This window comes from Saccopteryx bilineata, chromosome 3 (assembly GCF_036850765.1).
Source record: "Saccopteryx bilineata isolate mSacBil1 chromosome 3, mSacBil1_pri_phased_curated, whole genome shotgun sequence".
Classification (NCBI taxonomy): Eukaryota; Metazoa; Chordata; class Mammalia; order Chiroptera; family Emballonuridae; genus Saccopteryx; species Saccopteryx bilineata.
Window position 1 is genome coordinate 85,177,682 of NC_089492.1, and position 26,351 is coordinate 85,204,032.

General features: G+C 52.3%; 1 protein-coding gene across 1 annotated transcript in view; it reads left to right on the top strand.

The window, feature by feature from the left end:
- Window positions 1-8,156: 8,156 nt before the first annotated feature.
- Window positions 8,157-26,351, top strand: part of KCNK3 (potassium two pore domain channel subfamily K member 3) — a 38,089-nt gene continuing 19,894 nt past the window's right edge. The window contains exon 1 of the mRNA XM_066266712.1: window positions 8,157-8,610. Within this exon, the coding sequence (XP_066122809.1) occupies window positions 8,328-8,610 (283 nt within the window). The 5' untranslated portion in view covers window positions 8,157-8,327. The remainder of the gene's footprint in view (window positions 8,611-26,351) is intronic.

The following is a 26,351-nucleotide window of genomic DNA, read 5'->3' on the forward strand; positions in this document are numbered from 1 at the left end:
TCTCACAGCTGGTCACTGCTGAGGTCTTCTGACTTCTCATCCTCTCCACTAGGCTGCTTGTCTGGAGAGTCAGGGGTCATACCAGTTGCTTAGTACCAACCTAGAATCCTAGAACCTCAGCAGTGGAAGGGACTAATGTTCAAAATCCCTCCTCAGCATCCTGACAGTGTTCGAAATCCTTGAGGGAGTTCTTCCTGGAAGAGAGAGATCAGCACAGCTCAAAGGAAGACTGCTGCGGCCTTGGGGCCCCTCTGGCTCCCTCCTGCCTGTCACCCTCATTTTCAGGGACCTCCCTCCCATTTCTTCCAGCTCCGACACAATCCAACCTCCTCAAAGAATCTGGGACTCAGAAGCCACTAAATCATGGTCCAAAAAAATCATGACTGGTTTTTTGGGGGAACATACATTTCACTAAACTTCTACAGAAAAAAAATGCCAGAGGGCATTCATAATTTTTAAAAATATATTATTTCGGTATTTTTAGAAACATAGTCTGAATAATTAGATTCCTCCAGCATATATTTTCCATGTTTGAAGATTTCAGATGGGTTCTTCTCTAGTTGGTCAGCTTGTTTCAGCCTGGCTAGAAGCCAAACCAGATGGACCAGCTAGACTAGAGTTTGTTGTGTTAAAAAAAAAACCAAAACACTTTACTGAGGTATGATTGGCATGTGAAATGCTGTAAATATTTCATGTATACAGCTTGATGAGTTTTGAGATAAGTATATATCTGTGAAACTATCACCAAAATCTATGCCATAAACATACCCATTGCCTTCCAGAAGTTTCCTTCTGTCTTCTGAATTTATTATTATTAATATTTTTATAAGAACACCCGAGGCTTTCCGTCTTTAGGAACTTTAAGTGTATGCTCTATTATTGAGATGGACCAGAGTTTGAAAGTTGGAATAGCTCTCTCTAGTCCATCCTATTCTTTTTTTTTTTTTTTTAATTTATATTTTTTACAGAGAGTGAGTCAGAGAGAGGGATAAACAGGGACAGACAGACAGGAACGGAGAGAGATGAGAAGCATCAATCATTAGTTTTTCATTGTGCGTTGCAACACCTTAGTTGTTCATTGATTGCTTTCTCATATGTGCCTTGACCGCGGGCCTTCAGCAGACCGAGTAACCCCTTGCTGGAGCCAGCGACCTTGGGTCCAACCAGATGAGCCCGCGCTCAAGCTGGTGACCTCTGGGTCTCGAACCTGGGTCCTCTGCATCCCAGTTCAACGCTCTATCCACTGTGCCACCGCCTGGTCAGGCCATCCTATTCTTTTGATAGTCAGGGAAACTGAGAGTCAGGTCAGAGAACTGCTTTCCCCAGTAAAATTCAGCTCCTTAGTGGCAGAGCCAAGTGTCCACCAAGGTCTCTTAGTCCACATGCATTGTGGCCTGGGTCTGGGCAGCCTGGGGAAGGGACAGGGTACACTCTCTCTGAGCAAACCCTGGCCTCAGACCCACCTGTCCAACCCTGAGCCTCAGGCTGCTTTCATGTTCCCACTCACACGTGTGTCTGGCTCAAACGGCTCTCCCTTTGGACTGCTGCAAGGGGCTGATTAGATGTAATTGCTTTGCCTAGAGCGAGCTATCTGCTTAATAGAATCAGCTCCCAGTTATTAGCCTGCCAGAGGCCCATTTCCCCTGCTGGAGTCCTCTGGCCTCCAGGCCCTTACTCCAACCTGTGAGTGTTGGGCCTCTGCAGGTAGCAGGGTGTCTGGTGTACGTGGTGGTGCGGGCTGCTTTGGGCAGGAGAGAAGCTGGTAGAAAGCAGTGCTGTAAAGGCTCAGCGAAGACTGCAGGTACAGCCCTCCCTGGGGCCAGAGAACTGCAGTATTTCATGGTTGGAGGGGCAGAGAGCTTGGCACAGAAGAACTGCTTCATAAATGTTGAACTGAGCCCAACTGAATCACAAAGGGCTTCTAGTCTAGCCTCAAATTCAATACATTCAGTAATCAAAAGGCATTTCTTGCAGAACTACTATGTGTTAAGAATTGTACTAGCTTCTTGGATTCTTCTAAAAGGGCTTCAACCCAAGGGGTCAGTCAGGCTATGCTTGCATACCTCCATTGACCAGGAGCTCATTACATCCTGGGCAGCCCATTCCTTCTTCAGAGGCATAGAGAATATTCTGCATATTGGGGGCTGTAAGCTTTTTCACTGCAGCACATCCTCAAAGATTACTGGCCCCTTCTAGGTCACCCAGAGCAAAGCTACCCCCTGCTACATGTGATAGCTCACATGTCCCCTATATCTTTTCTGCAGACAGAATATCCCAAGTTCCTTTGTATGTGACATCATGCTGGTGAGACCCTGGTTAATATTATTGATGGGCCTGGAACCTGCTTCTGTTGTCAATTCTTCTCTCCCAGCATGGTCAGGAGCCCAGCAGCGGAGACCATGGGATCAGGATTCCTCTCCCAGCAGAAAATGCCACTTTAGCCAGAACATGGCACCAAGGAGTGCCATGGTGGCAACCTGGCTGCTCTACTGAGGGACAAACACCTAAAACCTGTTCACTGGGAGTAAAGTCACCTCTCCTGCCCTCTCCCCCACCCAGACACACCACACACACACACACACACACACACACACACACACTGCCATGCACACTCACAGGCACCACTCAATACTCACTGGCTGATTAATCATTGCAAGTGCTATTATAATTATTGTGTTTGGTGCTGAGAACAGGCTGACTCTGCTTGCTTCTCAGAAGCCATAAACCTGCAAGGAAGGATTTCAAGATTTGTGAGGCTGTTGACTAGATCTCCAGGCTTACTCTTTCTTAGCAGTAACACATTTGTTTGTCAGGGAATACAGGCATGACTGCTCCTGAATCTCTGCAGAGGACAGGCTAAGGAATTTAATTTTTGCAATGGGAAGGGGGCAAATTTCGGGAGCTTATCTTATAGCCAAGGTTTGTAAGTCACGGGAACTAGACTTGAGCCCCCTTTGGCCCAGCAAGCTGGGAGCCCTGAACATGCAATGGTCATAAGCACTATCACACTTTTGGGTACGTGTCCCAGTGAAAATTCTCTGCAGGTCCTTAAGGACACATGTGCAAGGATGCTCATCTAAGCGTGCTATTCAGTCAGAATCAGGAATGGAGGTTGCCGAGGAGACCCTCTCTAGGGGAAGGTATCTGTCAAATGTGATGGATGCTGACTTTGGACTAAGATTTTCTGCTGAGAAAGGGAGCAAGCCTGATCCACAGCAGATCCATGAAGACAAATTGGTTCCCTCCTCACTAGGAAGAGACCCACATGTATATCCTGAGCTGGTCACAGCTCATGTGGGGCAGGACTGAGAACAGAGCCAGGTGTCTACTTCCCAATGTGCTGCTATCTCCTCCCACAGCTCCCAGAGTCTCTCTTTTGTGAACAGCTGACTTTTGTGTTTGGTTTGGGCTTGAGATGTTAAACAAATAGTGTCTCTTGATAAACGCAAGCAGGCTGCACTGGGACCAGTTATGCTCTGTAAATCCAGACTAATCCTCCATGTCTCTCCCTACCGAGATATACCAAGAAACACCTCAGTCACACCCTAAGCTCCCTGATCCCATCAACTTGCCATCAGATACCATGTCCCCTTGTGCAGCTTTCAGCATCAACCACTTTCCTGTCATTCTGCTGCAGCCCCTGGGCCCATGGGACCCCTTCCTGTCTCAGGCCTGCCCCTGATTTGATGATGAGATGCCTCTGAACACTCCTTCCTACAGCAAACCATGGGTTCCAGGCCCTGCCAATTCATCTAGCCCAGGAGGGCCTACTGGAATAGATGGAGGAGTGTTTATAGAATGTCTTCTGTGTCAGCTGCTATACCAAGGGCTGTGGGGTGCAGGGATGAATAAGACCCTTTCCCTCCCAAGTAAAAGTTAATGATTTGATCTAGACAAAATGGAGCAGAATTTCATGTGAGGCTCTAGAGTAGCTTTAATTGATAGTCAGGATTTGAACTTGGCTAGCTAACTCTGGGTCAACTCTTTCACTCCCTACCTCCCTGTTCCCTGGCCCCATCCTGCAGCCCAACTGGCCAATAAAGAGGGGCTTTGACTGCAATGGTCAGAAAGGGCTCTGTGGCCCTTATTCTTTAGACCACATTCTAGACCAACCACTACTGGTCACAGGGCCAGACATGTCATTAACATCACAGAATGTCAGAGCGGGAAGGGACCTTTTGAAACAGTCAACCCTTTCTTCTATAGAAAAGGACACTGAGCCACAGAAAGGCTGTGTGACTCTTTCAAGACTCCCCCCCCCCCCCGCAGCTAATTGGTAGTTGGTGGCAGAACTGGACCAAGCACCCAGTGTCTGGACTCCCAGTCCAATGCTGTCTCCACACACTCCCTCAGGCCTTCGGACACTCACATCTGTCTTTATCCTCTTCCTCTAAACCAGACAGGGCTTGTTCCAGCTTTAGAACTGTCTGTCTACAAAGAGTCACAGAAGCAGATTGCTGGGGCTCTCTGCCTGTAGACTCCACCAGCTGTGCCCCTCTCCCCACTGACACTGCCGGCCTCTAACCCAGCAGGTGCTAGATGCTACTGAGTACACAAGAAAACATGCAGAGCCACTCTGGTGTGCAAAACACTGTGCTCCCCACTGCGGAAGGCACAGTGTGGGCAAGAAGGGTCCCCACACTGGAGAAGATAATGAGCCAGTGCAGAAGACAAATGTTAAAGAATCAACTAATCTAATATGCAGGAGAACTACCTGGTGAATTGAAGTTTAAACAGGGTGCCTTGGAAGCACAAAGAAGCCAGTGGTTTTGTCTGATGGCAGCTATGAAATGTCTCATGGAGAAAGTGGCCTTTAAGTTGGGTCTTGAAGCCTGAATAAGAGTTCAACAGCTAGAAAATGGAGGAGCCAGCATCCCAGTTGGCCCAAAAGTTCCTCACTGTAGTCACCGATGAATTGGGAAAAAAATAGAATATGGAGAAGCCATAGATGAGCAGTCTTTCTCATGTATTACAGACAGGATTGACAGAGGTGCCCTCTGATGCTTGGCTCTGGGCAGACAGTGGGGTTTCCCTGCCAGTGTGGGCAGGTCCTAGGAATCTTGCATGAAAGGGTGTGTGATAGACCAGTGGTCCCCAACCCCCGGGCCGCGGACCGGTACCGGTCCGTGGGCCATTTGGTACCGGTCTGCAGAGAAAGAATAAATAACTTACATTATTTCCGTTTTATTTATATTTAAGTCTGAACGATGTTTTATTTTTTAAAAATGACCAGATTCCCTCTGGTACATCCGTCTAAGACTCACTATTGATGCTTGTCTCGTAAGTTCGACAATTATATTTTAAAATACCACAGTTTTTACGCCGGTTGCATAATTTTATTTTGTGCATTTATCTGTCCCACCCTAAAGGCTGGTCCATGAAAATACTTTCTGACATTAAACCGGTCCGTGGCCCCAAAAAGGTTGGGGACCACTGTGATAGATGATTGGTCTTTGGGACAATCCCACCCAGGTCAAGAGTGGGCTGATGGGACTCTTGCCTAAAGATCTCAGGAGCTACTTAGAACTGTAGTTCCCCTTACCAGTCCCACACCTTAAGAGAAAGGAGGCAGGAGGGGCGGGAGGAGGAGGCCCAGGCTGCCTTCCTGGGTTCCAAGGACACTGTGGATGTGCTGTGTTCCCTAGCAGAAGGTGTCCTGATCTCACGAATGGAGATTACAGAAAAGATGCCAACCATGCCCCTGCTCCATGAGCCCTGCCCCCCTTCACTCACTGTGTGACCTTGGGCAACCTCCTACACTTTAGGCCTCAGTTTCCTCATCTGTAATGTGAGAGGGTTGGGCTAGACAATCTCTAAAGGTTCTTCCAGTTCTGAAGAGCTGTGAAAACAAGCTTCATCATAATTAATAATAAATGCCTTGCCCCAAAAGACAGCTTTTTCCCTTTTCTAAAGCTCTTACGCTCATAATATCGCCTTTCATCTGCACAGCCATCCAGCCTGGCAGCCAGAAGCAAGCAGACCATCAACACATAGCCTTTCACACTGAAAACCAGCTCTAGCAAGTCACTGCTCCTCTAAACTGGCTTTGGGGAACAGATTTCAAGGGGGGTGGTAGCCAGGAGCATAGAACCCAACTTGTATCCTTATTCCTGGGAGCCAGGAAATGCAGTGTTTTTCTTCCAGAAAGCCAGAGATGCCAACAGGGATGCCAATGGGAAAAACCTGTGGTAGGCTGGGTTCGTGGCCAAAGGGGCAGGGCCAGAAAGTTTGTGTCTTCAAATAAACAAAGATCTTGGGGGGAAAAGGGTAACTCTGGGATAGAGAGAGGTAAGGTGCCAAAAACAAGGTCCTCTCATAAGGCTTTGGTGAGAGACCTGAGTCTCAGGGGAAAAGAAAGTGCTATCGAGCCCCATATTGTCTTATTTGCACACATGTGGTTTCCTTCAATCCCTCACAACAATTTGTTCAAGAGCTAGTATAATCATCTATCCTATTTTCAGAGTCTTGAAAATTGAGGCTTAAGGAGTCATGATGGAGAAGAGCATGAGTTTAGGGAACAGACTGAAGTCTCTTCCCAGCGAAATGGTCTTGGGTTATTCTCCGCACTGCCTTTAGACTCAGTTTCCCCACCTATAAAATGGGATTGTGGTAAAGACTAGAGATAATGAATGTAATAACATACATATTGAAGGAGGTTGAAGGAAATAATGGGTTGGTGACACTACTGGGAGAAACAGTACAGTGTCCAGCAGTGACAGGCCAGCCCAGGCCGTGGGCAGATGGTGTTCTGGCTCTGGCTGGCTGACTCCTAAGCCTATCCTCAAGTCAGAGGCCTTGTGGCCTCTTTCATATCTCTCTTCATGGCCCATGCCAGGGTCCTGTGAAATGCTTTTTGACCCTCCTTGGCAGTGGGATTTGCATTCCAATCATTCTGCTCACTCAGCCCATCCAAGTCCAGAGTTGTTTGGAGCTAAGCAAAGCCTGTGGGACCATCTGCCACGGCACCTCATCAAGGAGATAAGGAAGTGACACTCAGAACAGTGACGCCTCACCCGAGGTCCCACAGCCTGCCCTTCCTCACCACCACTGCCACCATGTTGACAAATGAGGAAACTGAGGCATAAGGAAGCCTCCTGGTTCCTTCATTCTGTCAGCAAGCCTCTAAATCTGGGCCTCATCTGTCCCATTTCATTGAGAGCTAACTGCTGCAAGATGCCCCATGGTGGTGTCCTGCACTGTCTCTGGCAGCCCAAACCCAGCCAGGACTGCTGGTGCAGGACAGGGGCCATGAGTGATGTCAAAACAGTCCAATAGCCTCTGGGGAGCAGAGCAGAATAAGGGCCCCTGGGACTGGGTGCTTCTGGCCTCAGCTACCAGTCTGTGCCTTCTCAGCCAATTCCAGGAGTCATGCTGACCTGGGAGGGAACACATTCTATGAGAGCAGGGTTTTCCCTGGGGTTTCAGCCCACATGTGCCCAGGTCCACAGCTGTGCCCTCCTACTTCTAAGACAGCCAGCAGCCTGGCCCAGAGGAAGGGCTGTGGCCTGGGAGGAGGGAAAGCTTTGGCAGAGCCCCATGCTGGCACTAACTCACTGTGCACCTTTGCATGTCACTTGACCTCTCTGTGCCTCAGTTTCCTCACCCACATATTAAAGGACGGAACAGCAAGGCCCAGGGTTCCTTCCAGCTATAGCATCTGTGATTTCTGTGCAGGGGTGTGCAGGGGTGGGGACTCACTCTGCCTTTCCTTTCCCCTCCCTGCTTGTCTGTCTCTGTGTCATTAGTTTCTCTCCAGCGATCCAGGTCTCCCCTACCATGGTCCACTGCTCTCTGCTGCTCTGAGTGTTTTTCTGCCGGCCTCTCCTGTCTACCAGGAGTCTACCTCTGGTTTTATCTCCTTGTCTGTCACACCCCCTCTGCCGCTTTCTCTCTCTTCCTCTGTAGTTACATGCGTGTCTCTGTCTAGTTATCTCTCTCCGGGTCTCTCTCCCTCCTGGCCGCTCTTTCCGCGGCTCTCCAGCTCGCTCCCCGTTCCTCCCGCTCCACCAGCCCCCCTCCTCCCTCCCTTGGTGCGTCTCCCCAGTCCTTATTTGGCTGGGCGGGAGGGCCGGCGGGAGGAGGCGGCCGGCGGGCGGGGGGCGGAGGGCGGGAGCGGGGCCGGGCGAAGGAGGGCGGTGGGTGGTGCTGAAGGGACAGCTCCGCGGCGGCGTTGGCGGCAGCGGCCCCCCGGCGCGGAGCGGGTGCCCGGCGTGGGGAGCGGCGAGCGCAGCCATGCCCCAGGCCGCCTCCCGGGCAGCAGCAGCGGCGGCCGAGGCCGGGGCGCGGGCCGGGGGCGCCGGGGGGCCGGCGGCGGCCCGTGCGGGACGATGAAGCGGCAGAACGTGCGCACGTTGGCGCTCATCGTGTGCACCTTCACCTACCTGCTGGTGGGCGCCGCGGTCTTCGACGCGCTGGAGTCGGAGCCCGAGATGATCGAGCGGCAGCGGCTGGAGCTGCGGCAGCAGGAGCTGCGGGCGCGCTACAACCTCAGCCAGGGCGGCTACGAGGAGCTCGAGCGCGTCGTGCTGCGCCTCAAGCCGCACAAGGCCGGCGTGCAGTGGCGCTTCGCCGGCTCCTTCTACTTCGCCATCACCGTCATCACCACCATCGGTAACTGCCCGCCGGGCTTGGGGCGGGGGGCGTGGGGCGGGGACCCTGGGGCTGGCAGTCCGGAGCCGACCGGGTAGGGGGGCTTCCCTCGGGAGAGGGTCTAGACGCCGAACCCCGTGCTCCACAAAAGCGGAGTTCAGCCTGGCGTGTCTGCTCCGCGGGGACAGGATTCGGGGGAGGCGTCGATTCCTGGCTCCGGATCTGACTCTCCCGCCGGGCCAGCCCCAACTTGTCCCTGCCAGGCTGCGCGGGGCCCCGGGGGACTCTGAAGTGTGTGAGAGGGGCAGGAACGACCGGCGGAGGCTAGGGAGGAGGGGTGTGGCCCGGCCAGGCCGTGCATCGGGGCGCTGAGTGTGAGCCGCTGCGAACGTGCGGCTCCTCCGTGTCCCTGCAAATGGGCTTCCGCACCAGGGACCGGCTGGGGCTCCAGGGAGAGACGTGTGTGGATGCAGGTACTCGGCACTCTGGGTCACGCTGGATTCTTGAAACACCCGGTAACTGCAGGCTGTGAGTGCCAGTTTGGGCACCTCCTGCCAGTACCTGTAATTTCGTTAGGGTAGCAGAGCTGGTGCTGGAAGCCAGATCCAGCGTTGTCTGCCTTCTTCTCTGCTGTCCCAGAAAGCAGTCACCTTACAGGAATGGCCCCAGTTTTCTTCTCCAAGCCAAGGCCAATCCTGGCATAGAAAGCCCCCCCCCCCCACCCACACACACAACTCTCACAATATAGGCGCTCACACACAGGTATACATATAAGCACATACGGAGCACACACAGGCACAGAACAGCACACAAACAGATGTCCAGGAGAGAAATCTCCACTGAGGCCCTTGATGTGCTGTTCAAAAGTGTCCAGACAGAGGTAAACACCTTACCCACTCCTGAGACTCTATGATTCCAACCCAGCTCCATCAATTCTCCTGCTGTATGACCTTGGGCAAGTCCCTTCCCTTGTCTGGGTCTTAAGCTCACCTCCAGACAACAAGAGGTTGGCTGAAATGATCTCAAGGGCTCCTCCCAGTCCTGACGTGCTCCCAGCCCACCTTCCCCCAAGCCCACTGCGTTGCCTCCAGGAGCTGTTTCCTCCATCTTTCTCATTCTCTCTCCTCTCCCTGGTCCCCTCCTTGCCTTGGCTGAGCTCCCAGGGGCTTGTTGCCACTTGGCATAGACCATAACAAGATGGCAGTGTTTTCCTGGGAGTCAACAGGAGTTGAGAGGGTAAAAGGCAGGACTAGATGCTGTCCCAGCAGTCGATCCCCAGCGGGACTCTGTACCTAGGCTCCACGGCTCTCTGGGGACCGTAGGGAGCTATGCTGTGTGGTTTCTGGATTCTTTTCTTGGAAAAGAAAAAAAGTAGGCATGGCCCAAGTGGGAGCACCTCTGGGTTCTGCTGACACTCTGACTTTAGAGCAAGATGACCAGACAGGCCAGCCCAGAGATCAAGCAGCCTGCTTTCCTGGGAAGGACCAGGCCAGGGATCTTCTCACTCTCCCACCTCCCTGTCACCTGCCAGGGTTTCAGGAGTACTGAACATTGTCAGACGCTCCCTCTCCCTCTTCCCACACATCATGCCTTTGGTTCTCAGCCCCACTATACCCTGCTCCCCAGTTCTCAGGTAACCTCTCTACTGACTTCCCTGCCTCCAACCTCATTTCCCATGGATCAAGTTCTCCTGGACAACGTTGCCAGAAAAAAATTTCTCCAGAGCACAGCTCTGACCATATCAGTACTGTACTCAGAAGCCCCCAATGGCTCCCCCTAAGCATGGAATCTGGTCCATGCTCCTTATCTCTTTCATATTTGGCTTCAATCTCTACATCTAACTTTGTTTCTCACTTCATACTGACATGATTCTTTCACTGCAGCCAAACTGTTCCCTAAGAACACCTTAAGTATGCCTGACACGCCTTTTTCTCTGTCTTCTATTTCTTGTGCAAGCTAACCTTCCAGCTCCAGCTCAAAGTCCCCTTCTTCCTTAAAGTCTCCCAGGACATCCCAAGCACTGCTCTGGACAACTACAGAACTTCAGGATGACCTGGGTGACAGTGAAGGCTTTTTTGCATGGTTACTTAAATTTTAGGGGGTGTGTTTTGTCTCTTTGACCACATTATAATTAGCCTTCTTGTGGATAGGGCCCCGTAGTTCCCATCTCTGTGCTTCCCGTGCTGGCACAGTACCCAGGGGCTCAACACATGAGCACTCAGAGAAGGCTATGGGTGGGTTCAAGGTGTGCAGAAATGAAATAACATTGTCTTTTCCCTCCATCCCCACTGTTTCCCAAAATGCTTGTAGTCCTCATCAAGAGAGATGCCAAGAGCTGGGGGTAAAAGCAGACAGAGTGTGGTTCTGGTGATTATTTATTTATAAAGTTCTGGCCAAAAGGAAAGACAGCATCAAAGCACCATCCTACTTCTGTGGGGGCCCCAGACTGGCACTGCCCACTCCCTGCCTAACCCAATTGTCCCTGGCTTTTTGTCACCTTTCACTCCAGCTATGCCACCTGGCAGGAAGCTGTCCACAGGAGTTCTGCTCTGAAAAAATATGTCTGGGCTGTGATCAGATGGCTGGAAGGGGTTTTATATTAGACTGATCTTAACCCAAAACTCAAAAGCAGCGGCTTCTGTCCGCTGACCTGACACATTTGGGGGCCTAAATGGATCTCCTGAGGCACCAGTAATTCCATCAGGATAGACTAATGACAGAACCTACCATTCATTCAGTGGCTTAATGGTCCCAATGCACTTCCATCTCATGTCATGAGTCCCAGCCTTCACAGCTCAGGGAATTTTCCAGGGCAGGTATTATTAGCTCCATTGCACAGGTGCAGGCATGGAGGCTTAGAGAAGGGAAAAGACTCCCCTAAAGTAATGCAGCTGGTGAGCAGTAAAGTTAGAGCAAGAAGCTACGTCTTCTGACTCCAAACCTAGTCCTCTTTCCCTTGCTGGTCTCTGTTTCCTCTGCCTCCATATGCTGTGAAGCCCAGAGCCAGCCAGGATTGGCATGACCAAGACGCGATTAGTGATGCCAGCTTGCAGGATACCCACGGGCAGCCCTGATTGGTGGAGGGGGTCAGCAAGGTCTGCATTAGTCATTCACCTGGTTAGTCACAGTCTCTGTTGGCTGCAAGGATTCCTCAGCTCCCTCACCTCTGGCCTCCCAGCCAGGAAACCCTTCCTTTCTTGGGCCCTAAGTTCATTAAATGCAAACAGAAACTCTTTTCTTGGAAGCTTATCCTCTCTAGCTGTTGAGTCATTAAACTCCTCCCAGGGCCCCAGCCTCATCTATTCATAGCTGGAGGCTGTCAGAGCAGGAAGGGGCCTTGAGCTCAGCTGGTGCCACCCCTCCTCTTACAGAGAAGTGATGGGAGCCACACAGCCAGCAGGCAACAAAACCTGCCTCCCAGGCCCCCCGCTCCTTCCACTTGTTAAGGATGCATTTATTTATTTATTTATTTATTTATTTATTTATTAACAGCAAGAATAATAATAGTAGCCACCATTTACTACCTACTTTTGGCAAGCTCTATCTAAAACTCTTTATTTATGTCCCCTCAATTCATTCCCTTACCCACCCATCAAGATAAGCATTGTTACCTACAGTTTTCAGCGGAGGAACCTGAGGCTCTGAGTACAAATGACACCCACGGCCTTGGGACTCGAAAGGCAGCACCTGCCCAGATTCAGTTGAGCCTCTCTGACTCCCATGGCCTGGATATTTTGCCAGTTCTTTCTCCACTTCAAGAACTCAGCCCAGACCCCTGTATCTCAAAGGTACCAAGTAGCCACAGCTTGTCTGTCTCCTAACAAAGCCCTCTCCAGAACAGTACAGCCAGCCTGCTGCTTCCCCGGGGCACCTGGCCCCTGACCAACCCGGACCGCGTGTCAGAGCTGTGCCAGCACCAGGCCTACCTGAGACCGCTACAGGCTCACAGTGTCCCGGGTTCCCACTACAGGTCCTCAGAATCCTTGTGGCTCTACTGGAACAAGAGACCAGGTGACAGATGAGCTGAGGGAGCTGGAGCAGAAGGCTTCTGAGCTGCTCCTCCCTCGGCTTCTAGCCTGTTCGCAGCTGAGCACGGGCTCCCCCTGCCCACCTCGTGGCCAGGGAACCCTTAGGTTATGAATTCAAGCCGGCCACTCGTGAAGGAACCTGTACTTGTCACATCTTTCCAAGAAGGAGGAAAGTACAGGAGTGAGTGCCCTGCCATCCCCAAATCCCAGACCTCAAATAAGAATGAAAGGAAACATTAACAATCACCCAAACATCCCCAGAGTGACTTGCCCAAAGTCATAGTAAGTTGAAGGTACAACCCTGACTAGAACCTGCACCTTTGGGTACCCAGACTGGAGTTCTCTCCATCACTCCAGCCTGTTCCCCTCACAACCCACCTTCTCTCTAAGCACTGGGGCCTCAGCTGCTTATCACTCCACTGTTCCCAGTTCTCTCTTGACTTCCCAGGGGGGTTGAAGGGCAGTCCAGCCTGGAACAGTCCCGCTGCCTGCTCTCAGTTGGCATTTCCTTCCTCCCTGCCTACAGGTCACCGCTGTGCTTCAACCACACATGCCTTTGCTGAGCGTGGTGTAAGAACACGGTGCTGGCTTTAAAGCAGAGTGCCTGGGTTCATCTCTCAGCCCACCTCTCCACCAACCCCTGCCATCGCTGTATGATCTTGAACAAATTACTTAGTCTCTCTGAGCTGGTTTTGTCATGTACAAAATGGGAGGATAATATCTACCTCCCAGGATTGAATGGGTTAATATAAAAAAAAAGGTGGTACAGAGCAGGCACTTGATAAACAGTATCTGCAATTTTTAGTGTTGTTAATATTATTGTCCATGTATTATTACTTCCCCCCACAAGGCAACAGCTCTGTTTCCCAAGGGTTATCATGACCACAGCTACCTCTGCTACTTCCTAACAGGTGGAGACAGAGGGGTTGAAAACAGGAGGGTTCTACCCACTTCTCTTTATCCTCCTTTTCCCCTTCCCCATCCCAGGCTTCCAAGATCATCACCTATGCCTGGAGTCTGCCTGGCATCCAAACTCAGGGCCAGTACTCCCTCCTCTGAGCAGGCAGACCCTGCAGAAAACCCATCAGAGAGAATGAGGTGCAATCCAGGGCAGGAGAATCTACCCTGGATTGGAGCAAGGAGGCAAAAGTTCCAGTTCCACTCAGTTTAATTGCTGGTTCTCTAAACATATCAGTTTCCTCATCTGCAAAGCAGGTCCATTGGATCAGAGGTCCTCTGACCGTCATGCCTCCTGCCTACATGTCCAGTCTCCACATACTATGATTGGAGACACGGAGGGAGTGGGGGGTGATGATCGGACAGAACTAGAAGACACACACCTGGCCACAGTGGAGACAGGACCAACACAATAAGTATTTTCTAAGAAAACATAAACAAACACAGATGAATGTAGTGCAAATCACCGCCATAAACAGCTTTCAGCTGGCAGCACAAACGGTGAATCTGTGAGTTGATTTTGTAATTTTAAAAAATGCAAAAATGATTTTCCTGCAGTCAGCCAGTGGGAAGGGAAGAGACCCAGCTCTGACTGAGACCATGATCAGTTTGGGCAAACCTGAGCTGAGACCTGGGATAGGCACTCTCTCACCCTTAGACAAGTTACTTCATCTCTGCATTGGACGCAGGGGTGTGCCATGTGTCTAAACGTCAGGCCCTGTCCGAGGCCCTTCTGACCACCTGCATTCCCGCAGCTGCCCTGGGAGGCCGGCCTTTTCATCTTGTTACAGTTGAGGAAAAGGAAGTTCGGAGAGGTTCAGATATTGGCCCAGAGCCTTATAAATATTAAATGATAGTGCCAGGGCTTACACCCAAGACTGCAGGGAGTATCTCTTCACAGAGGCATGCAGCCCCCTAGCCCCTATAGAGCCTCTGCCATCCTTCTACGTGAACATCACAAACAATGAAAATGGGCACCTGGGCCCACACAGGGCATTCAAGCTGTGGCCTCAGTTTCGGGATCTGTTGCCCTTGGGACTATGGATAAAGCCCAAAGAGGACTCAGAGTGTTAGCCCCAGCCCTCTTGTTTCGCAGTGTGGAAACTACAATTCAGATTGGAAAAGGGGCTTGCTAAAGGCCACGCTTTCCATGGTCTCAGAGCTGGCCTTGAAGCCCTGTTTACTGATACCCCACTCTGTGTTCTTGGGTCCCCATGGACTCTTAGAAAAGACAGCAAGCTGCCAGCCAGCCACTTCTGCTTGCTCTGGGCTGCCTCCTGATGCCTCTGTTAGCCTCTGGTCCTCAGAGAGCCACATGACAAACGCCCTTCGTGGTCACCTAGGGAGCAGTCAACAGGTGAGCTAGTTCCACCGCCTATCTGTCTATCCACATCTGCTCACCGTCCCTGTCCAGAAACTGCCCATGCTCAGGCAGCTTTATAGTGGTTCATGAAGGCCAGCTCCTCACCTGGAGCCACCCGGCCCCAGGCCGCCACCCCAATCACATTTTCACTTCCCGTTTGCTAGGGCCAGCCTCAGCTGCTGTCTAGAGCAAACAGCTCCAGTCCTCCTGGTCCTGTGGCCTCCTGGGTTCCCTGCCAAGCTGGGACTAACCCCCTATCCCTGCTTCTTCCAGTGACAACCAAGGACCTCTTTGTGAAGGGGGCACTGGCTGCTATGAATACAAAGCAGGAGCCTGACTTAGGAGCTAGAAATGGGGTTCTTTATCTCCCCCCAGAGGCCTTAGACAAACTGTTCCCTCTGCCCTGCTCTCCTGCCCCTGTACTCATGGCAGGAGCAAATACTTTCCTAGTGTGCCTCAGTCTTCCCATCTGTACAGAGGACGTGTTCCACAAGAGGAACTGATATAGGCTAGCTCAGCAATGCGGAGTTTTCTACATTAATGTTTCTCAAACGGTCAGGTCTGGGGGATGACCTGGTTGATCTTGCTTAAATGCAGATTCTGAATCAGTAGGTCTGGGATGAGGCCTAAGACTGAATTTCTAACAAGGCCCCAAGGGACCTGATGCTATTGATCCATGATCCACACGTTTAGTAGCAAGAATCTAAATAGCCTGGAGACTTGACTTCTGGGAATAGACACGCGGTTTCTGGTTTTAAGAACAAGAAGATTTAGGACTGGGAAAATCCTTAGGAATCTGATTGTAGAATGTTTGAGCCAGTGGCTTCAGAGGTAATGCACCCTTCTTTGAGGTTTGAAGTAGGGCTGTGATTTGCCCCATTGGGAGCCAGCTATGGAGCCTGGGCAGGGCCACGTGCATCACAGGTACTGTGGGTGGGAGAAAGGAAAGAGGAGAGAGTGGATGGAAAGGGAGAAGAATGGAAAAGGGCTTGTCCCAGAGTGAAGCCTGGAAGCGAGGATGCACCGGTCCTCAGCTGTCCTTTTCTCCCCTGTCTGCCAGGGAAGTTCCTTAGCTCCACAGAGAACAGGTGCCCCACAGATTAAAGTGGGTGACTGGCTCCTCCCAGTGTCATCTACCCAAAGTCCCAGGGGCAGTCCCATTAGAAGAAATGGCCCAGGCTCATTTCTTCTTCCACAGGCTAGAATCCGGACAGCAAAGACCCATAGAAGTCGCCAGGCCCTATGGCTACCAGATACTCTCACCCTGTTGCCAGCTACAGTGTGGAATTCAGATAGCAGGACAGGCTCACTCTTTTCTAGACCTGTCAGGCCTCATGTGTCTGCACATTTTAAGAGGGACATCAACAGCCTGGGGGACATTAAGAGGAGGGGAGCAGAACGTCGACTGCAGGACACTTAGCAGAGGCAGACCTGCAGAGCATGAGGCTGCCTTCAAATGTCTGCTGGGCTACTGGAAGATAAAAGAGTCAACTTTGGGTGATTGGGTACATGGGGTTGAACCAACACCAGTGGGTAGAGTCCATAGAAAGACTTAATATAAGTCCAATATAATTCAGAACTTATTAGAGTTGAACCTGACCTAAGTTAGATTGTGCTGCCTTAAGAGGTGGTGAACTCCCCATCAGAGGAAGCATACAAAAAGCAACGATTGGGCAGGCAGCTGAGGTCATCTGTATCAGTTAGGGTTCAACCAGAGAGGTAGAACCAGTAGGAGATATATAAGAGATATATTACAAGGAATTGGCTTATGTGGTAATAGTGGCTGGCTAGGCAAGTTCGAAATTCGTCGAGAAGGCCGCCAGGAAGGACAGGCAGGAAGTCCTTCCAGCATGGGCTGGAACTGCTGAATTTTTTCTTCAGAGAATCCTCAGCTCGGCTCTTAAAGCCTTTCAAGCTGATTGAATCAGGTTTACGCAGATTATCTAAAATAATCTCCTTCACTTAAAGACGACTGATTATGGACTTTAATCACATCTACAAAATGCTTTCATGGCAACCTCTAGGTTAGTGTTTGATTAAATAACGAGGAGCTTTATTTAGCCTAGAGAAATTGACACATCAAAAAGATCATTACCCTTGACCATCTATCACACTGGGCGCTGCAAAAAATGGCTTTTGAGAGTCTTCCCAACCCTTAGATGCTTTGATTTCTTCATCTTCAAGAGGGCATCCTGGAAAGTTAGAGCACCAGAATGGAACTCAGGTGTGGTCTGGGGACCCTCAGACCCTCAGGTCACCTTACAAAGAGAACCAAGGTTGGCCTTCATTTCAGTCAGTTTACCATTAATCGATGAGCTCTCCTGGGTGCCGGGCACTATACCAAGGGAACAGAAAACTAAGACCCAGCTCCTTCCCCAGTGAGCCTCTGGTGCAGTGGAATCCTGAAGCCACAAGCTGAATGGTATATATGCTAAGTCCTAATGAAAAGGCTAAAACAGGGGTCCTTCTGAAGCAGGTGGTACTTCAGGGGGCTTGAATGAAGAGTAAGGACTTCAGTAGGTGAAGAGTGGCAGTGGGAGCTTTCTGAGAAGAGCGAGCGGCGTGAGATTGGCAGAGGGGCATCAGCATGCCCAAGGAAGGCTGGTTGGGAGCAGAGCCTGCAGGGGGCTGAGTACTGGCCCTGGTGGATGGACTTGATTGACAGGTGCTGAAGGAGGGAAGTGACAGACTCCAACCAGTGTTTCGATCCACTACCTGAATCCTGACCAGTGGGTGTCCCTATGACCCCATTTGAACTACTAAGTGCCTCCATGACCCCAGTTGAACTAGTGGTTACTAGTTCATCAGCTCAATTGAACTAGTGCGTGTCTCCATGACTCCGGTTGAACCAGAAGATAATGACAGCCTGAATCCTAATTGTCCCCCTTCACCCTTTCCTGGTCACTCAGCAGACCTTAGCCAGCACCCAGGAAGAGCTTTCACCCCCCTCCCCCTCCCCCACTTCCTGTTCTGGGCTAAGTCCACTCTGGAGCCCAGACCAGACCTAGTTTGACGGGTGGCGTGCAGGAGCCATGGGGACAGTGCTGGGCTGAGAGAGATGGGACTCTGGCTGTTCTGTGCATGGACAACCCTGGGCCCCACTCTCAGATCCCCTTCATCTCTGCTCAAGGCTCCGTGGCTTGGCACGGACTCACTGTCCCTCTTCAGGAATGTGCAGGGCCTCTCCTGACCACAGCTCCAATGCAGAAATAAGCATCTCAGAAACATCTGGAGAGGCACATTCCAGCCTGCTGGCCACAGGATCAGTTGGGGAACTCTCTACAGAGACCCAAATTGTCAGGCTCCAGTGAGCTTACCGGGGACAGCGATGCCAGGCCCTCAGACAGGAGGCACCCCTCCGCTGGGGAAGGGCCATGTCCTCCTGCGAGTGCAGGGGAGCTCCCCAAGGCCTTGGGAGCCGGCAGCAGGCAGGCAGTTCAATCAGAAGCAAGTTTCAGGCTGACCCAATGGAGAGGTCTTCCCAGAGCTACCCAACCAGATCATAGACCTGAACATGAAGCAGCCATTCCCAAGCAGAACTGGCCTCAGTTTCCATGGTCATGAATGAAGGCTGCCATTCACTGGAAGCTTTCTCTGGGCTGAGCTCATTATGGGAATTATCTCACTGAATCCTCCTGATGAGGCCGGCACTGTTATAATCCCCATTTTACAGATGAGGACCCTGAAGCTCGGGGGGTTAAGAAATGCTCCCAATGTCACCCTGTGGGCAAGTGCAGAACAGGGCTGCATGAAGCACACACAGCTCTTGGTTTATAAAGCACTTGGTCCTACAGGTTCTCTTTGGAGCCTCACAACAACCCAAAGGTGTGAGTATCATTATTCCTACTTTGCCAATGAAGACATTGGACATGAGAACATGAGGTCCCTTCCTGTGACCCCAGCACCAATAACTGGGAGCAGGAGTCAAATCCAGGCCCTCCGACCCTAAACCAAGTTCTCCCCCTGAGGGCGGAGGTGGGTCATACCCACTCTGGATGTTAGTGCGTATGAGAAGCATGTGTCAGCCTACGGAGGGCAAAAGGCAGTGTTGTGGGGCAGTTGTCACTGAGCGGGTTTGGTTCCTCTAGAAATGAGAACGGAGTGATGATTCCTACGGGTGGCCAGGGAGTGAGACAGGGAGCCTTTATTGGAAGTGACAGGCAACTCACCTGCTCACTGATGCATTGGCGGGGGTGGGAGAGAGGGGGTAAGATGTCAGCTGTGTGCTGGGTAGGAAGCTCGTCCCAGGACCATGAATGTCAGTGCTCAGCCCTGAAGCGTTAATTCATTAGAACTAATTCATTAGAACGCGCTAAGCCCAGAAGGCTGTAAGTTTGAAACACGCCCCAGGTGAAAGCATCACACCCAGGCACAGGAGAGAAAAGAGCTTCTTAAGACCAGCGTTCTGCAGCCCGGAAGCTGGGTCTCTCATGAGCCAGCAGCTAACGTTTTCTTTCTGGGTTTCCTTGGTATTTAAGAAACATTCAAGGGACAGCTGAGGAAGAATTTGGAGTTCACAAGCCAAAGTACCTGGAGTGAGCCAGGTGGCAGAGACATCAGGAGTCAGCGGGTGGCCCCAGGAGAGGTCAGTTTCCCCCACCCCCTCAGAGAAGAAAAGGGACTGAGAGCCTCAGCGAGGGACCAGGGGACAGGCTGTGTCTCCCCTTCATGGCTTTAGCTCTCAAACAACCCCAAGGAAAGGCATCAGCCCACAGGAGGCCCCTCGGCCATACCAGCATCACCAGGGAGCAAACTGGGGGCTTTGGCCAGACTGAGCCAGTGGGACGCCTTCTTCAGCACGGCCTGCCTCATGGATTTTCTGCCATGAGGCTTAGGCAGAGTAAGACCCTCTAGGGCTGTTCATGGTCCTTGGTCCACCTCCAGATGGGAACAGAGACAAAGGCACTGGACCCAAACTCGGTGGTAGCCTCCTTCCCTGTGATGTCTTGCTCAGCTTAACACCCCAGAGTCCTAAGTACTTGCATCTTTCTGGGGCACCCATGAGGCCCTGATGTCCCCTGCCTGCCCCTCAGGATTGTCCAGTGGATTTGTAGAAGCTGTGCATCCTTCCTCGGAAATGGGGCTGATGACAGTGCAGCTGATTGAGGACAGTGGGGGACACGGGCCTCTCCACTGTTCCTCTGCTCCTACTTGGCTGTGAGAGGAGCAGAGCACCCTGGGCTTATCTGTGAAGGACTGGCCTGGTGAGGCCCCCACCCCTGACGGCTAGGACAGCTTCTGTGGGTCCTACTCCTGGCCTCTTTCTCCCAGCCCCTCCTGAGAAGCACACTGTCCACGATTACGCTCTTGTCCCCATCTCACCCCATGCTGGCTGAGCCCTAGAGGGACTTCCTCTGTGTCCAATCCCGAGACTAGAGCTCTGTCCAAGACCTCCAAGTCACCCCTTTCTGGAAATAAAGCATTTCTGACTGTGGCCTAGGCCCCGTTATCAGCAGAGCGAGTCCACTGCCCCACTGCCCCAGCAGCTGGGACAGCTGGAATGCAGGAGCCGCTGACGCTGGCAGCTCCCACAGCAGCCTGGAGATGGGTTAAGGGAGGAAGCAGAGGTGTTGAGAGGCTGAGAGCAGGCTGCCCCCAGCCAGTGCCCTCTGACAGGGGTTGCCTGGAGAGGTGGCAGACAGTCTTACTTCCCAGATTGCCTCTAGACCTGAGCCTGCCCAGGGTGAGTGCACTGGTGGCCAGTCCTGCAATCCAGGCCTTCGGCTAACCCAGAGGCTTCCAAGGCCCTGGAAGCCAAGGTCCTGCTCATGGACCACCTTTTGACATCCCAGTGACCTGGTTGACCTGAGAGGGGCTGGGGTTTGCCCCATCGGTCCTCACAATGGTTTGATGACTCAAAGCATTTATGAGACATTACATGATTACCCGTTGTAGAACATACACAGGCCAACCACAGGTCATGGCAAGCATCTTCCCCAGCCTTTGGCCAGAATGGGGTCAGTTCAGGGTGCTGACACTGGTATGCTCATGCAGAACAAGGGCTCCGTTTGGTAGTGGATGGCATTACAGTGATGCCTAGGGTCCTTTGGATTCCTTGACAATCACTGATTCAGTCCAACCGTTCTCTTTTCCAGATGAGGAGACTGACACCCAGGGTGGGTGCAGGGGGAAGGGGGAGTGGGGATTAGCCCACCCCAGCCACTAGCAGTTCAGTAACAGAGACAGTCCTCAGACCCTGGCATCTGACTCTCTCCTTCAGTCACCCACACAGCCATTGCTCCATCCCCTTTGGCTTTTTGGGCATCTTCCATGTGTCTGGCACCATTCTAGACGTCAGGGACTCAGCACCGAGCACCTGTCCTCACAGTGCCTACATTTTAGAGGAAGCAGATAGTCAAGAAACTAAGTTATGCGATCACAAATAAAAACATCATCCAATGTTAGCAAGCCCAGGAGTCAGTAAACACAAGCATGTGGTAGAGAGTGATGGAGAGGAGGGATGGGCAATCCGGGGGCAGCCTCCCGGGGAGGGGCCTGTGTAATGCAGAGATCAGAAAAGGGCCTTCCAAGAAGGAAGAGCAAATGCAGAATCCCCAGGTAAGCCAGCACTTGGCTTGTTTGAGGAACGGGAGCAGAAAGAACAGTGTGGGTGTGGCATACTGAGCAAAGAGGTGGAGACTGGGAAGGGCTGAATATTGCAGGGCCATGGAGGCCCCAGTCAAGAACCTGGATTTTATTCTAAGTTTGATGGAAGTTGCTGGCAGGTCATAAGCAGAGTTGTGGTGTGATATGACTTAAGTTTTTAGCAGACCCCCTGGCTGCTCCATGGAGGTCAGATGGGTGTAGAATAAGAGGAGAGCTGGGAGACAGGCCATGCTGCAGTTCAGTGACCTAAAAGAGAGGGTGACGGAGGACTGGACCTGGTGGAGACTGTGGAGGTGGAGAGCAGGGTGGATGGAGCATGTGTTTGCGAGGAAGACTCACCGGATCTGCTGATGAATAGGCATAATATAGTGGAGAGGAGGGAGGGAGAGGACCACGGGATCAGGGAGAGGAGGTAACCAAGCATGGTCTTGGGCCTAAGCAGCTGGGTGAAGGGTAAGCATTTTCTGAGCTAGGAAGTAAAAGCTGGAGAATAACAGGTTTGCTAAAAAGAGGAGATTCAAGAGTTCTGTTTTAGACTCACTGGTTAATTTTGAGATGCTCATTACAGATCCAGGGGGGCAGTCAGAAAGACAAGTCTGCAGCTCAGGGGAGAGGTCAAAGCTGAGATATAAATTTGGGAGTTATCAGATGGAAATAATAAAGTCATGCACTGCACAAGAGCAGCTGGGGAGAGGGGTGAGAAGAGCCCAGGGCCAGCCCCTCTCCACACCAGGAGGCGGAGCCTGACAGAGGGTTGCCCGGAGACTGAGGGACCTGGGGAGTGCAGGGACTGGAGGCCAAGGGGGGCGTTTCAGGAGGGGGAGCCGTCCACTTCCAGCTGCTGCTGGGCGATCAGGACAGGTGACCGTAGAAAACAACCAATGGGTTTGGCAACATGGTGGCCATTGGAGAGAGACACTGACCATGAAAACAGTGTAACATTCAACAGCTTTTTCAGGAGCACGGAAGGTGCGAGCAGGAGTGGGGTCTCTTGTGTTTGTCCAGCCTGAAGTGGAACGAAGAGCCAGATCCAGGACAGGCAGGGGAAAGAAAGAACAGCATCGCTGCTCAGTTTCAGGCTTTTTCATACATGCTTCACGAGCCTCCTCCTGCAGAGGCCCATGAGGTAGTTATCATTATGTCCATTATGCAAATGAGGCCCAAGGCCCAGCAAGGTTATGGGCTCAGGGCACCCAGCCAGGGACCTGAGTCCAGGCCTGTCCAACACCACAGGCCGTGCCATTGTGCGGTGGCCCCCTCCTCCCTACTGCCTGCTCTGCCTGCCTCTCCCTGCAGCTTCTTCCACACCCCCGCCCATCTTCCCGAGGCATCCTTGCCCTTTGATCAGTTCTGCTAGCTTCCAGCAGTCTGGGTCTCTGCCTCCCTGCTTCTCTTTGATCCTGCACATCTGCCCTCAGCTATATCCTCAGCGGGGCTCTGTACCCCCCACCCTGTTGCTGCAGGATATCCTTGCAATAAGGTGGGGGGTCTGCAAGAGTTTCTGAGAGCCTTGGGGAGCCTGGGCCTGCGGGGTGGGAGTGTGGCTTCTGCCTCCTTGATCGCCATTTACTAGAGCCTGGGGGGGGGGTGGTTCAGGCTTGGCCAGCCTGCAGCCCAGCCCCTGTTCAGCACTGAAGGTTCAGAGCTCTCAGGCCAGCGATGCCTGCAGAAGCTGCCAGGAGTGCTAGGAAGGCCATGCATTTTTACCCTAGTGGGGCAAGATAGATTTCAAAGTTCTTCTCAAGAGAATGGTATGGATCAAAGGCGGCCACTACCACCCCCCTGCACTTCAGAGAAAAGGGGGACACTCAGGACCTCAGAGTCTCTTTTGGAGCCAGAGCGACTCCAGTGGGAAGTTGTAGACAGGCCCAGAGAGCAGTGAGGTGGGGAAACCTGGCAGGGGCCCAGGCACAGAGCTCTGTGCCCGGCCTGGGTTCCCCCTCCCGCCCTGGCAGCCCAGCCTGGCCCAGATGTCCAGAGCCACCTCCAGCTCCTCTGTCAGAGTCTGAGGTCCTGTCTGTCCCCAGCTGCCCTGGAAGCACCTGGAAGAGAGGAGTAGAGGGGACCCAACACACAGACACCTGGGGCCCGCTGCACTCCCGAAGGCCTGACAGGGGGCTTGCATAGTAATTAGCTTCTCACACATCCCCTGGGTTATTTTTAAGCTTTGTTCTTCCCTGGTTTATTTTTGAAATAGCACTGGCACATAGCTAGTCGGCTGTCCTCCCAAGTGCTGGTACCAATTTGGGCCAGGAAGGGACCAGGACAAGAGGGGCCCTTCCCCAGGACCTCCAATGAGTACTAGAGTTAGCCAGCCCCTCACTGGCTGGCCAGGGAGGTTCCTGCTGTGCTAAAAGCCTGGGCTCGGCCTGGAGCGAGCAGGTGGCCGGCAGCAGGAGACCACCAGGAGACTCCCACATCACCATCTTTGACCAGGTCGGTCACCACACCTGTCAAGCCTCAGCTTCCTCGTTTCTCAGTGGGGTGTGTGATAGTGATATCTGCCTTCTGACTGTCAGATACTCAAAAGTGAGCAATAAACTAAAAGCTGCACAAACAGAGAAGAGTATTGGAAGTAACCCTTCCCGCGGACATGCTGCCCTCACCATTGTGCTAACCCGCTCCCGGCCATGCCCTGCTCCCTGGGTGAGTGGTTCCCGTCTTAGCCTCCTCTGTTCCTTTCATCCTTTCTGCACCGGCCCTGAGACCTGCCTTCTTCCACATTTCCAATCTGGCTGAACTCTAATCCAGCTGCTCAGGTGAAGAGTCAGGCTGCTGGTGACCACTGAACAGCTTTGACTTGGATTGGGAGGGGTGAGGGCAGAACCACCCTACCCCAGCACCGCCCCTGCCCCCTTCTCCCTGACTGCCTTCTAGACAGCGTAGCTATGGAAAAGCATACCAAAAGTTAGCTCTGAAACCCTCTCCTGGGGCAGGGTATGTAGCAAAGCTGAGGCTGAAGAGGCATGACATGTGGTAGAGGGCATTGAAAGGCGGACTGAGAGTTTGGGCTTCTTCCTGTGATCAATGAGGAGTCATGGAAGGGTTTTGAGTAGAGGAGTGGCGTGTTCCAAGTGGAGCATAATCTGGGAACAGGTGTGGGGAAGACTAGGGGAGAGGGGGCTGGAAGCTGCCAGGGCACGACAGTTAGGACCAGCCGCCCAAGTCCAGATTGAGACTGTGAGTGCTCAGACTATAGTGGTGGCTGAACAGAAAGAAAAGACAGAACCAGGAAAGAAGGAAGGACTGTGATTAGGAATGAGGGAAGAAGAGGAGGGAAAGGTGATGTGTTCACCTGGTTGACTGAGGAATAAGGACATTATTAGAAATCAGGCAGCAGAGAGAATGGCCCAGCGTGGGGGGTGGGGGCAGATGATGTATTCCGGTGGCCAAGCCAAGCTTGGGTGTCCTAGTTCAGCCAGGTGGTGGGTAGAAGTACAGCATGGAGCAGAGCTGGAGGCATGGCCTTGGTGGCCTCCCGGGAACCAGCATCAGAGCATCCCAGGCCGAGTCCTGGCCCGCTCTTGCAACCAGGTGCAGAAAGAAGCAGAGGCAGCAAGGCAGATGCAAAGGACCAGTGGGAAGCAGGAGGGTAGGGTTTCAAGAGGAAGAAGACTGGCCATCAGGGCCAAGCGTGACCACAATGTGAGGACGGTGGGGATGCCACAGCCAAGGCCACCATGTGTGATTGTCCAGGTCAGGCACTGCCCAGAAGAACCCAGTGGAGGGGTTTGGGTTGCTGAAGTCCAGCCTGCTCATCAAACTGCACTCCCACGGGCTGCATCCAACCAGAGGAGCCCATTTTGTTCTAGTTGTCCCAGCGTTCCACAGGGCTAGGGCAGCCCTGCCCTCAGGGCAGTGGGTCTGGATCTCGGGACATTCCTGAAGCTCTTGGGGAGAGCAGTCCTAGTGCATGAAGTGGGGACCGCCTGATGGGTGAGGGGAAAGCCAGACCAAGGAGAGGGCATGGTAAGCATGCCTCCCTTCCTCCTTCCCATCTCCCTCCCTTTTTTAAAGACTTAAGGCTAATCGTGAGGATCTGGCAGAGGACCATTTGAAAACACCCTTAAATGGGGTGGCCTCCAGGAGCAAAGCCAACAGGGCCCTGGCAGAGTGCAGTAAGGGGTCAGCCTTGGGAGGGGAGGCCCACCTGCTCTGACACGGGAGAAGAGAAGAGGGTACAAAGCAAACAGAGAGTAGAATAAGCCATCTGGGAGGGCCTGGCTCTGCCATATATTTGCTACATGACCTTGAGCAAGTCAACCTCTCTGTGGCTCAGTTCCTGCATCTTTAAATGGGGATAATAATAGTACTTACCAAATAGGATTCTTTGAGGATTAACTGGCTTAGAGCAGTGTGGCACATAGTAAACGCTATATAAAGGTCTACTGGTATTGTTTTGAATTGGGGAGGAGGGAGCAGTGACAGAAGCATTTAATCATTTGAGTAAAGTCAAGTGCATAGAAAGCCAGCCCAGTCCCCCGAGTCAGGGGGAAGAAGCGAGAGGAAGGGCAGAGAGGCACAGCAGAAACTATAAGCAGTAGCTGGAGAGAGCTAAGTCCTGGGGACACTGCCCAGCTTGGAGCTCTTAGCACCCTCAAAATCAAGCTCAGGACACCAGTGCAGAAATAGGCAGCCCCTATAATCCACAGGAACCATGAAGTCATTCTCCTATTATACCCTAGCCCAGCCAGTCTGCCATCCCATCCTGGGCTGTGAACAGTGGTGCGGACAGAGGGCTTGGACAGCAGGTGGAGTGGCAGAGATCATTGAAAAGGCTGAAATATCAGAGGTCAGAAGAGAGGTGG